A 13,367-nucleotide genomic window follows, 5' to 3' on the forward strand; every position below is an offset into this window, starting at 1 on the left:
TGACCTGATTTATCTCGGCACTATGGGGTTCAAAATCACTAACAGATTTCCTGTTGGTGTTTCTGAGAGTTTACATATATAGTTTGTGCAAGGGTGCATCAGTTTTTCAAGTGTGGATTTTTAATTTTTTTCAAATAAGACAATTTGTTTGAAATTGTTATATCTTAATCCTCATCAAAGTCTTCGGTTTAAAATGTTCTTTTTTACTGAACATGTGAAGATGTGAAGCCATACACTGAGCTTGTTCCATGGCCCCACTGTTCACCAAATTTCACAGAAATTTCTTTCAGCAATTTTTTTAGATACTTAAGAAACAAACAGGACTGAAAACAGACAGTAATCTGTTTAGCAGAAGATTTTCACCTGGTGATAAAATTATAGTGAAGGTTTCAGCTTTACTATTATCCTTAAGGAAATGAGGCCTGCAGTCAGGATTTTAACACACAAGTTACAGGTATAAATCAAAAGACAAATAATAGAATGGAGTATACCTTGTAAATAATCACAGCAGGCCAAACCAAAGATAAATACTTCTGCCTAACTGTAAATGCTTTTTAAGGTAAATATGTCAAGGACCTACAGGGCTGTTGCCATGTAGAAATTTTAACTGAGGTCCAGAAGCATAATTAGAGTGGGTTTTATTTTATAGCCGTACATTTCTACTCTTTAACTAGTACTGGGCGATACGACGATACATATCATGGGAACGATAGAAAAGTGTTTATCGTTCCATTTCTCTTCTATCGTTTCTAACCTAATTTTATCAATTATTACAGCAAATATATCATTAAATAGCCTGCGACGATTTTATTAGTGTTTTCTTGTCATTATGCATACTATACTATGCAAGTTTATATAAGTGAAAATAAAGAAGGATAAAAAAGAGATTTTTCGCAAAGAAACTCCGTCTTGTGGTTTTTGCGACATGACGCTGCTTTACGTTTGCGACATGCTTTATGTTACTTAACTCATGAGCGCTGAACGATGGACGCGCAACAGGTTGAAGTTTCATGGAGAAAAGTAAGCAATGAAATTTTTGTCAAACTTTTCAGAGATTAACTGAAAACATACTTTATTGTGGTATATCGTGATATATATCGTTATCGTGATATAAAATGATCCATATTGTGATATATGATTTTTTTCCATATCGCCCAGCACTATTTTTAACTTTTGCCCCAAATAAAGTGACTTTCAGACATGTAATCTTGTGCAGGAAAAATTTTTAATGCATGTGAATCACAGTGTACCTTACAAACATCAAAGCAACTTTTACAACAAATGTTTAAAAAAAACATGAAAAAACTTTATTTTAACCTTTTTTTTTGAAGGAACTACATCATAATCTGACTGCTTATGATTATCAATCGACCTTTTCAGTATTTTCTTCACACATACACTACCAGTCAAAAGTTTTAAAACGCCCCAATTTTTCCATCTATTTAACTGACATTCAAGTAGTTCAAGTACAATGAACAGCTTGAAATGGTACAAAGGTAAGTGGGGAACTGCCAGAGGTTTAAAAAAAAAAGGTACGGTTACCCAAAACTGAAAAATAATTTCAGAATTGTACAAAAAGGCCTTTTTCAGGGAACAAGAAATGGGTTCACAACTTAAAGCTATTCTGCAGCAATAGAGGTTGATCAAGCCTTGAAAGTTGGTGCTACCGAATCCTACAGATCTCAATGTTCTAAATATCATATCTTATTTCAAGAAATCCTACCAAGCCATTTTTCACTTGTTCTATTGGCAGATTTTTTCCACTCATTTCAAGGTAAAAGTTCTTTGAAATAAGTTTTTTTTTCTTGCTTTGAGAGGGGCATTTTTTCCAGTGTAATGTAGCCAGTTGTATTGATAACAGGAAGAATAGTTACGCAGCAGCTGCTCCGCAATGGTCCTCATGTGTTACGTGTTCAGCGCAGCCACGGCATATTGCAAAAATAGCAGTAAACCCTGCTAATAAACTACTCCTCTGTGTCCCTGTCCCAGGTCAACGGTCAGAATGTGGTGAAGGTTGGTCATCGGCAGGTCGTCAACATGATCCGGCAAGGTGGCAACAGCCTCATGGTTAAGGTTGTCATGGTAACCCGTAACCCTGACATGGAGGAGGGTTCCAGGAAGAAAAGTAAGAGTGTGTCTTCTGCTGCCTGGGGAGCTGCTGGTGATGACCGCTGGTTGTAACTGAAGCTTGTTTTTGAAGAGGTTGACTGACCACAGCTGCCTATTTCTCTTCAGTCCCCCAGCAGAGTAAAAGGCTGAGCACTCCGGCTATCGCCCTGCGATCCAAATCCATGACTTCAGAGCTGGAGGAGATGGGTAAGAAAGAAGCTTTGGTAAACTTTTATGAGGATAAAACAAAAATGAAGAATCAGACTGCTAGGGAGATGTAGGCAAAGATTAGGGCTGCTTTACTTGGTAGAAACAGATTGAGGGAATGAGGAATGATAGAAACAGTGTGAAACTAGTGTTGGAGGTTTTTAAAGATACTGAAAGTGTGAAGGGGAGTTGAGCTAGGGCTAAATTTAGACAGCAAGAAAGTAGAGGGGAGATATTGTAGTTATTCGGTGGCAGAAACAAGAGGAAAAGAAGATTGACTGTCGCCGAGGATGACGGTGTCAATGCATTTCACTGTTCTTTCAGAGGTTCCACACTGTCACTTCCAGCACCCCCACTACAGGTAACCCCACCCAGAAAAAGTGTCGCCATCCACCCTGTGATCCCTCTCTCACTGCTGCTTCTGTTACCTCTTACCCCCCTGCATCCCCTTCTGCTCCCTGACCCGCCCACAGCTTTAACCCCGGCGCCCACAGAGCAATGTGGCAGCCCCTCTGCTCAACACGCACACACGCACACACACACACACACACACACACACACACACTGACACTCTGCAAGTATTTGTTGCCAAGGTAACACTGCAGGGGAATGGGCGTCACCTGCGAAGAGTTTCCGGGTGTCATAAACATCATAGCAAAGTATCTGGTCACAATGTGTCAGTGAGCAACTTGTAAAATATGTCCCTCTTCTGCTGTTATCGTCCTTTGTTGAAAATGTCTTTGATTCATTTGGAAGAAATGACACCAAGGATAAAATTATTGAGATGAGTAATTTTTAAGGGAAAAAAAAAAAAACACACACACAACTTTGTTCCAGGTCTGTTGCTATAGCAACAGCATTATGTGTGGCTATGCGTATGCCATCTCTATTTGAGGCAAAATAGTGGGAGGAGAGTGCATGGTGAGGGTCAACGCCCCCATTTGCATATCAGAACGTTGGCCAGTGTTTTATTGGTGATTGGATTATATCTTCTAAACATTTATGGTTCTTGCCGCCGCTGCTCCTGCTGCTGTCTGGTTCTGAGCATGCCCAGTATGTGGCTGATGATATATGAAAGCTGATGACGTGTACCTGCTGGAGAAGAATCGGCAGGTCTTCGTCAGCTGTTCCCAGATCTGGTTACTCTCTCTTACAAACAGTGATGGACACTTGCCCAACCCTGTAAACAACAGCAGTTACAACGAGTCATGTCCTGCTGCCGCAAGTCAGGACCTGAATAAAGTTTATCCTGAGTGTAGAGATCAGCCCGTTGCTTCATTCCTCCCCCGTCTCCTCCCCTCACCTGCCTTCTCTCTGTGGTGTGACCTCACCTGACCAGCACAAAGCATGAGCACCCACTCTGACACACAGGTATTGGTTTCCTGACTCCCCAAAGCACCTTCCTACTGTCCCAGTGCTCACTACATGTTCACTATATACTCCATTGTCAGTATCACTGTACAGTATGTGTGCAGTGATACTGTATGTATTAACTAGTGTCGACCGTATGGGTTTTTCAGTGACTGATGTTGATGCCGATATTTAGATTATAGCACAGCTGATGGCAGATGTTGTTGTTTTGCATTCAATAAAATACAACAATATATTACTGGTAAAAAATGGGACTAATTGACTAAACTTAAAATAACATTTATTTAACACCCTTACCGTCTCAAATGTCTCTGTTTGCTTAAGTAGATCTGCACTCCGTCTGCATTGCACTCATTTTCATTTAAAAAATATGTCAACTAAATACATCAATGTCTACATTCAAAAAACTAAATTTAATAAATAATCTTAAAAATGCAAAGTACCTTTTTAGTGCACTTAAAAACAGCATTGTCAGTAAGTAACAAGAAATTGCTGCATAAAAATGTCAAACTAGATTTGAGGTATTTAGAAACTGTGACACCATTGCAAAATTTGTCCACTGGTGAGCTTTGACCTGTTGAAAATGTGTTTTTGTATGTCATTGCAATTTAAAAAAAAATCAAATAGGGATTAGTATTAATATTGTTTGGTTATGTTTTCTTTAAAAAAAAAAAAAAAAAAAAAGTCGTTTTATCGGATTTTCTTACAAGTCTTTACCATAAAGCAGCCAGACACTTTTTAGCTGAGACTCTTGTTGATTGTGCCTCCTTCTAAATTAAGGTAAGAGGAGTAATGTGTGATGAAGCCATGTCAGCCACGCCATATGCTTATTCTAATGCATTCAGATTCATTTAGCTATGACGCCTGTTAAACTTTCTCACCTCTGTGATTGGTGCAGTGTCCCAGTTCACCTAGAAGTCATGCTGCAAGATAACAAGGACATTAAAATGGAAATGATCCTGCAGTGCACTAAAAGTTGACAAATTGTTGTGTTGCTGACAGTAATTTTACGCGTGTTGTTTAAATATGTTCTAACGTGTGTTTCGATAAAATTGTGGCTTATTTTCGAGAGGATTTGTGCAGCGTAGATACAAGTAAGAGATGAAATAAAGAAATTCAAAAACCATTCATAGTTGGTTTAACCATTTTGCATTAAAAATTAATTCCTCTTTAATTAAGCTCAATAAACCACACATTATTAGAAATATAATGGCTTGAGTATGACAGATAAGAATATCCCTATTCGTTTCACACACAAAGTCACTCACACCAGGGGATGCAAAGGGTCACCTTTAATTCCTCCTCTTTACTTCTGGCTGCACTTGTTCCTTTTCTGTTCACCAGTTTAACCACTAATTCTGTCTTTTCTCTGTCTCCTTTGTCCTCACTTCACCGATGACGGGATCTTAACCATTTAACAGTGGAAAGAGGTGGGAGTCAGCTTCAGACTAATTCCACATTTGTGTGTGTTACTTCAACAGGCATACTATATGTGTGCAGCATATTTACTGTACCATAAGTGTGCATGCTTCAGCTGTCATAAAGTGTGGGTGTGATGTACGCTGTTTTACATCGAAGATCGAAAAGCCTGACGAGGTGACTCAGTTTGTCAGGCTCCAGGGAATATGATTAGTATTCACTGTAACAACACTATCGCACTTTCACTCCTGCCAAAACTTAAGTCTCCTTTTGTCCTCCTTCCAGCTGCTACCCCTTGGAAAAAAAAATCAGGTATGCTCTGGTGCACTCCTGCTTAAGGCATTGTATTTATGTCTGTCCAAAATGACTTGGCACTCGCCACTCGGTGTCTTACTGGACTTATGCCGTGTTTCTCCTCTTTTAGAATTCGAATCCTCCCAAGTTACAGAGAAGAAGAGGACAGTCTATCAGATGGCTCTCAGTAAGGAAGCTCATGTTTGTCAGTGGATGTTACCTGAATCTCTCCCTCTCTTTCTCATCCACCATCATCAAGTGTGTCCCTTTCCACACACTGTTTCCTTCGTTTTGTTGCCGTCCATTTTTCTGTTTCATTGTCGTATGTCCCTTTCTCTCTCTCTGTTTTTTCCCTGTCTGTCTCTTTCTCCCCTTTTTTCCTCTCAGATAAACTAGATGAAATTCTTGCAGCTGCTCAGCAGACAATCAGCACCAACGAGGCACCGGCGACACGGGGACAGGGGCCAAAACGAGACAGGGGAAGAAGTTTCTATGGCAATGAGGTGTGTATCATGACACGTGCCACAGTTGCTTTACATGTATCCCAAGCATGAATTTTTATTTTACAGGGTGGCATAGTCATAACACGCCCTACTCTGCCCCTGATTGACTTGGCCTGACATTTTTATTGAAACCTTAACCAATCTTCAGATTCCTATTATTCCAAATCAATCTCTGTCCTCACGTCCTCATTGATTGACCCTGGCATCCCAGAAAATCAAAATACATGTTCTGATCCTTGAATGTACATAAGAGGTGGACGTAGCCTGCGGGTCTGCAAAGTGAAGCAGTAGTTCCTGAACCCTAAACCTGATTTTTTTTTTCTTTTGACACCTCTGGCTAAAAAAAAGAACTCAGATTGGACAGAAGTTTATGAGAAAATCACTTGGGACTTGATTTATTACTTCAATAGACATCTTCCTCATCAGTTTATAGTCTCAATTGCTAGTTTTGAGTCTCTTTTATACAGCAGGGTGTTTATTTATTAAATTATGGTCTCATTTAAAATAAAATGATGATAAAGCAGGGTATATTTTAAGGGGGAGTCGCATTTTGATTAACAAGTAACTTGCAAAAGTTGTCAAACAAATGTACCTCCCATGCATCACTTCTCACAAAAATAGAAATGTAGAAGAATATTTCGTATATAAATTTAAAGAACATCAAAGCAAAGCTTGATCCCATTGGTAGATTCAACAGGAAAATTTGAAAGTTTAGCCTAGATAATGCTGCATATATATATATACTTGTATCAGTTGACTTGTTTCCATATCATGTGGCCTCTTGAGTACAATACATACGTGTGTGTGTGTGTGCGTGTGTGCACGTGTGTGTGTGTGTGTAGTCCAGAGATTTGTAACATGTTAATGTCTAAGGCAGCATCTAATGTTTTATTTAAAGACATAAAAATGTTGCTAAGTGAACAACTACTGTACCAATAAATAAGTTAATTTCTGTATAAACAGACAAAACAAGAAATTGCTTTCAGGCTTTTTTTCTTGACTTGTTCAAACCTACTTGCAGCTGTATTGAGATTAACACTGAATGAAAACTGCTGCTCTTCACAGATTATTATGTCTTCCATTATTTTAGGTTCTCAGTCCTCACATATGTTGTATGTTTGGTTTCATGGCTACAGTGTGTTTTGCTCTCCTTAACATGCTCTTGATTTTTATAATTTCAGCCAAACTATGGGGATCAGTCTGGGATGGGGATGATGTCGTCAGGGCTGGGCCTGGGCTATGAACGTGGACAATACACCTCAGGTCACGCCCCACAGCACGGTATGCTGCGGCAGAAATCCATCGGTGAGGTTGTCTGTTTTTTCCGTCTGCCCCTCTGTCTGCCTGTCTGTCTGTCCTCTGGGCCAGTAGAGGTCTAAGCTGTGCTGACCTGTTTGTCTGTAGCCAACAATGTCTTGTTTGTGGCCAACACCTGTGCACTTTATCTGTAGCTGATTGTATGCTGTACACTTTCTCTTTAAAGTCACTGTATACCTGTACTGTAAAAATAAGATTTTTGTTTGTCCTATACTTACCCTACTACTATTTGTTAGATACTGAAGTTCCACTAATCTCCTTGTTATCTTATTATAATGGGATGTTTTCTGGTTTGTTGCTTACTAAGGCTTTGCTAATTTCCCTCAGAAATAGTTATGTCCTCTCTAATGACCAGCAAAAAACAAATTCTGTTGTGCAATGCTGCCTCGTTGCCACTTGATTGCGGAATATGTAGTACTAACTGACTTGCATACTAACAAACATAAGTATCGAGGACAGACTTGCTGGCAGGTACTTGGGCAGGCAGATTGAGACAGACACTCTTACTTATTTCCTCCCAAAATGTTCTTTTTTCTTTAGCCTCGTTGAGTCTCACTTTACTCCATCTGTAAATCCCTATTTCACCTTTACTTGTTCTTTCTCCATTGGTGAATGTTGTAGGGGTGCCTGAGGAGGAGAAGCAGTTCCTGCATCCTCCAGCCATGAAGTTTGCACGGAGCCTGTCGGTGCCCGGCCCAGACGACATCCCTCCTCCTCCCACCACAGCTCCTCCAGATCCTCCATTCTCCTCTGCTCCACCACTCGGTTGGAGAGCAAAGTCATCCCAGCAGCCTTCTGTCTCTGTGTCCCAGTCCACATCCACCTCTGCACACTACCAGCCCTACTCCCAGGCAGTGCACTTCACCCATGGAGGCAGGGAAAGGACAAGTGGTCCCAGCACCATCCCCAGTGGTGGAGCGGCGGATCACACCACCTCATATGCACACGCAACTGCCCACACTGCTCAAAGCAGGACTGCTTCGCGGAAGGTTGCCTATACTGGGGAGCCTGTTGGAGCTGGGATAGGGGCAAGTGCAGGGGCCAAGGCAGCAGGTCTTAGGAGAGGCTATAGCACTGCTGTCCCCCCATCCAGCATTGCCACTGTAATTCCCCAGCAACAACAGACTACCCAGAGTCAACCCCAGCGTGCAGACCGCAGTGCAGCTGGCGGTGGAGCGGGTGGTCCTAAAGGAGGGGCCCGGAGAGGTAAGGGTCCTCTGGTAAAGCAGTCTAAGGTAGAGGACCTGCGCATGGGACAGGGTACACTGGGAGGCAAAGGGTCGGTGGAGAAAAGCTCCATCCCTATCCCCACTATTATCGTCAAGGCCCCTTCAACCAGCAGCAGTGGACGGAGCAGCCAGGGCAGCAGTGTGGAGGCTGATGTTCCTGCATCAGGAGAGGCAGATGAAGTCAAAACACCCCATGGTCCTCCTCCCTCCACTCCTGCTCCACAGCCCCCTGCTCCACCATCCATCCCAGCTCCGCCACCTCCATCCTTGCCTTCTATGCGAGCACAGGATAACCTGGACTTTACCAGCCAGTTTGGGGCTGCTATTGTAGGCGCAGCTCGCCGAGACAGGGAGCGTTTCCATGAAGCCCGGAGAAAGAGTGCCTCCTTGTTTATGTCTGCTGAGGAGGATGTGAGTCTTGATGGGATAGGGGGGGTAACAAGGACTCAGGTGTCACAGCAACAGCTTAGTACACAGGCTGAAAGTTCATCAACACGGCTGCGGCCGTCGAAGTCCATTGATGAGGGCATGTTTTCTGGAGACACCTTCATCCATCACACCCGCAGTATGCCCCCTGCCTTTGGCCTACCTGAGTACTCCTCACCTGCCCTGGACTATCAGCCCAAGTCTGTGCCTACTGATCTGTACACAGCAGCAGGCAGGCAGCCAGCACCCTCCTCAACCACCACCTTCATTCACCCTCTAACAGGGAAGGCTCTTGACCCCACATCGCCCTTAGGTCTTGCCCTGGCTGCCAGAGAACGTGCTCTGAGGGATGACAGCAGGTTAAGAAGTCGAACAGAGCACCACTTCACCCGTCAGATGTCGAGCGTGGTGTTTCCTTCATCTACTGTCACCTCTCAGCCAGTGTCGTCAGCCGCCCAGTCCTCAAGCTCCTACCTGGTCACCTCCTCTTCCTTGGCTGCCACCACTCCCACTGTTGGCCGGCCACCCTCACCCAGAATACTCCGAGGAGTCGGGAGTGTCTGGGGTGAGGACGGTGGAGGAGGGGAGAGGGAGCGGGAAGGAGGAGGGGCTCGTGAGGGCCTAAGAGTTCGCTTCTCTGAGGACAAAACTGTCCACACACACCACTATCAATCTCAGCCATATCAACCAACTTACAAGGAGAGGGAGCGGGAGAGGTCGAGGGAACGGGAGAGGGAGCTGTCGAGAGAGAGGGAGAGGGACAAAGAGAGAGAAGGTTACATGAGGAGAGCAGAGCAGGCTGCTGCTAATGCAGCTGCTGCTGATAGTGCTGCTCAGCAGGCATCTCAGTCTCAGCAGCCCCGCAGGCCGTCTTTTCTCAGGATGGAAAGTCAAGCTGATGCCTATATATTGTCCCTCACACCTCCCTCTCCTCCGCCTACCAGTAGTCAACAGACAGCTAACACTACTGGGAGCACTGGGAGCGGCCTGATGGTACTCCCTCCCCCTGCCCCTTCAGTTGATGCAGATGACGAATTTGTGTACGCAGACCCCCTCCCACCTCCGTTAGAGTTTGCAAACAGTTTTGACAGGGGAATATCGGGATACTCACAACACAGGATGCTCTCCAATAGTCTGGCCTCCCGCCAACAGCAAGTCCCACCCCCTCCACCTCCTCCCCCTCCCCCGCCACCACCACCCCCACCACCCCCCCAAAAAGAACAATTTGTGAGTGGGTTTCCTGCTCATACACCCCTGCCCTCGCCCCAGGCAGGGGACTCCACTGCCTCTAGCCTCACATCTTACGACAGTGAAGTGGCAAATCTGACTCAGTCTGCTCCTTCTCCATCACAGACATCACCCAACCCCCCACCCCCTCCCTCACCCTCCACCCTACAGCCCACCTCGGGCCCCCCACCTCCTCCATCAGTCTCACCCCCACCTCCTCCTGGATCTTACCACAGACCCTTCTCTATGTCCCACCACCTTTACAACAGCACACATACACCTGGGCGCTCCTCACCCACACCTCCCCCACATGCAGTCGCACCTCCCCCAGCATACCGTGGCCCGCCAGCGCACTCATCCACTGCTGCCACTTCTGTCCCACATAGGGGCACTGCCTCCCATGTCACGACCGCGAGCTGTGCTGCTACAACCACCACTGCTGCCATCACAACAAGCACCTCCACTCAGCTCTACCAGGAGCGAACATCCTCCACCACCATCACAGGAGGCCGCAGGACAGGAGAGCCCCACCGTCCTCCCCCCACTACTAAGAAAGGAGAGTCCCAGGAGACAGTGGTAGACTCTGGCATTGAAGAACTGGACAGCCGCAGCAGCAGTGATCATCATCTGGACAGCATCCTGGGTCTGAGTGGAGCCGGTGTCCGGGGAGACCGACTGGACCGAGGAGAGAGAGTTGGAGCTGGAGGACGGATGGGAGGGGCGGGCGGGACAGGGGAAACAGACAGAGGAGGAGATTTTCTGGAGTCGTACATGAGTTACCTGGATGGACAAACTTTTGAGATGCAGAACGCAACAGCCGCAGCCTCCACTTACCCTAAAACCAACAGGTACAGAGAGGGAGGTCGTTCTGGGGATCTACACAGACAGACCAGCACTGCTCCTGCTTCCTTCCACTCCCACAGACGTAGAGACGAACAGGAGGATGACGAGGCCGAGGAGGGAGCAACAGAGGACGAGAGTGGCCAGGATGGTTATGGTGTACGAGACATGCAGAATTTAGGACGTCCCACTTCACCATATTTTGATCGGCCACGCACTCCTGAGATGAAGTCTCACTGGAGCGAGGGTCAGATGTCTGGTGACGGAGGAGGCCAGTCGCTTTTGGAGGGGAAGAAGATTTACCCTCCAGCATCCAGTATGAAGCCCAGCATCATCAATGAGCTGAGCAGCAAACTGCAGCAGAGAGGCAAGGACAGCTGGAGCAGCCAGAGGCCCCTGAGCAGACACAGGTACGCATTAGTTAATACTGGATGGCATCACCTTGGTTATGTCACAGCATAAATTACATTTTTTGTTGCTTTTGACATTGCCATTCTATTGTTTCCCCTGTGTGAATACATCAGTGTGGCACTTTCAAATTCTTTACCTGCCACAACTGATGTTCAAGCCTTCAGTCAAAAATCTGTGGATTGTCTGTTCATGTCTTGTGTGTGTTGTGTCTATACTGTGTAAATCTCTGTTTTATTTCTCTGGCTTTTTCCATGTGTTTCACTCAGAAGCAGAAACAGGTAATAGAGCCACTTCCACTCTATTTTGTTTTCTGTCTGGAAGAACATGAAACTTTGACCTACTTGAATTTACAGCTTCTTGTGAGACAATAAGGAGGGAGAGGAAACCATGTTTTACTTAAATGTTGACAGTATGAAGCAATTTAAATCCACAGGTTCTTAAAATACCTGGATAATGTGTCCCTTTGTGTGTGTGTGTGCATGTTTTTCATGTCATTGTCATGGTTTCTGCTTTTCTTCTACAACAGCTTCTCTTTTTGTATTCACAGATTTTCAGAAGACTCAGCCTCAGCTCTGAGCCCTCCCTCAGCTCGATCCCAGTCACCTTCTCCAATCTCGTTATCACAGCCATCATTGTCTCCATCCCCCACCCCTGCCTCCCAGTACCCCAACTGGGGACGATCCCCGTCTCCTCAGCCTCCAGCAGCCGCTCAACCTCCACGTTCACATTCCCCGCTGTCCCCAACATCTTATTCCCCTTATCCTACTTCCCCCAAACACAGACCTGTGTACCGGACCAAAGCCCTGGAATTCCAGTTCATTCCCAGTCGTGAGTCCCGTAAAGCAGAATCACACATGCTCCAGCGCAGGCGAGCACCCAGCCCCCTCATCTCCCCATCAGAGAGGCCCAAGCTGGGTCCACCACGCCCATCGTCCCTTCCCCTCCTACCTACCACACCTCTCTACAGTGCCATCTATGACCTCAGAGGTTCTATCACCCCACCGTCACCTGGAAACCCTCTTGGAGATCCTTACTTCTCACCCTCTCCTCCCCTGTTTGCCCCCTCTGGTGCACCTCCTCCTCCAAACTCCACCTTAGTTGTTTCTCGATCTCTTTCTCCAACTCATTTCCTGTCTGGGACCTCTTCTCCACCCCTGCATCCCCTCCCACCACCTCCCTGCCTGAGTTACCCCCATCTACCACCCCCTTCCCCTACGAAGCCTTTTGCCTCCAAGCCGCTGCCCTACTGGACCAAGTATGATGTTGCAGACTGGTTGGGATACCTGAACCTGGGTGAGCACAGAGAGCGTTTCTTAGACAATGAGATTGACGGCACCCACCTGCCCTCCCTGACCAAGGACGATTATCTGGATTTGGGTGTGACACGAGTGGGCCACCGCATGAATATAGAACGAGCCCTGAGGACGGTAATGGACAGGTAAGGCAACTGAGAGACATTTGAAACTTCTTAAAGAGCCCATATTATACTTTTTCTGGGTTTCCCAGTCTTACATTATGTTACTTAACTCGTTTGCGCATGTAGACGGTCTGTCGAACTTACAAGGTCTATGCCAAAAGAAAGTCATGTCAAAACTCTCACAAAAACTTCATAATTTAGTATGTCGTGAAAACTCTCGAAAAACATCATACTCCTCACAAAACCCCACAAAACCGTCATAGTGGCATATGTGTCCAAAATATCACAAATCCATTATAGGAAAGTAAGTTGTACAAAATGTCACAAAAGCCTTGTTGTTTAGTATGTCGTCCAAAATTTGTAAAAAATGTCATAGTTTAGTATGTCGTTCACAATATCAGAAAAATGTCATCGTTTAGTATGTCTTCTGAAATGCTGCTGTTTAGTATGTCGTCCAAAATGTTACAAGTATGTCATAGTTTAGTATGTCATCTAAAACGTCACTAAAACATCATAGTTTAGTATGTCGTCTAAAATGGTACAAAAAAAGTCAAGGTTTAGTATGTCATCCAAAATGTGACAAAATCATTATAGGAT

The 13,367-nt window shown here is 45.1% G+C and overlaps 1 protein-coding gene across 1 annotated transcript in view; it reads left to right on the top strand.

Annotated features, from left to right (window-relative positions):
• shank1 (SH3 and multiple ankyrin repeat domains 1) overlaps positions 1-12,814 on the top strand; it is a 77,658-nt gene extending 64,844 nt beyond the window's left edge. Inside the window, exons 18-26 of the mRNA XM_055005322.1 lie at positions 1,990-2,125; positions 2,236-2,316; positions 5,109-5,117; positions 5,392-5,418; positions 5,531-5,587; positions 5,788-5,903; positions 7,085-7,208; positions 7,842-11,352; positions 11,901-12,814. Of these exons, the coding sequence (XP_054861297.1) occupies positions 1,990-2,125; positions 2,236-2,316; positions 5,109-5,117; positions 5,392-5,418; positions 5,531-5,587; positions 5,788-5,903; positions 7,085-7,208; positions 7,842-11,352; positions 11,901-12,795 (4,956 nt within the window). The 3' untranslated portion in view covers positions 12,796-12,814. The remainder of the gene's footprint in view (positions 1-1,989; positions 2,126-2,235; positions 2,317-5,108; positions 5,118-5,391; positions 5,419-5,530; positions 5,588-5,787; positions 5,904-7,084; positions 7,209-7,841; positions 11,353-11,900) is intronic.
• Positions 12,815-13,367: the final 553 nt, after the last annotated feature.

The sequence above is a fragment of the Amphiprion ocellaris genome, chromosome 19 (genome assembly GCF_022539595.1).
Source record: "Amphiprion ocellaris isolate individual 3 ecotype Okinawa chromosome 19, ASM2253959v1, whole genome shotgun sequence".
Classification (NCBI taxonomy): domain Eukaryota; kingdom Metazoa; phylum Chordata; class Actinopteri; family Pomacentridae; genus Amphiprion; species Amphiprion ocellaris.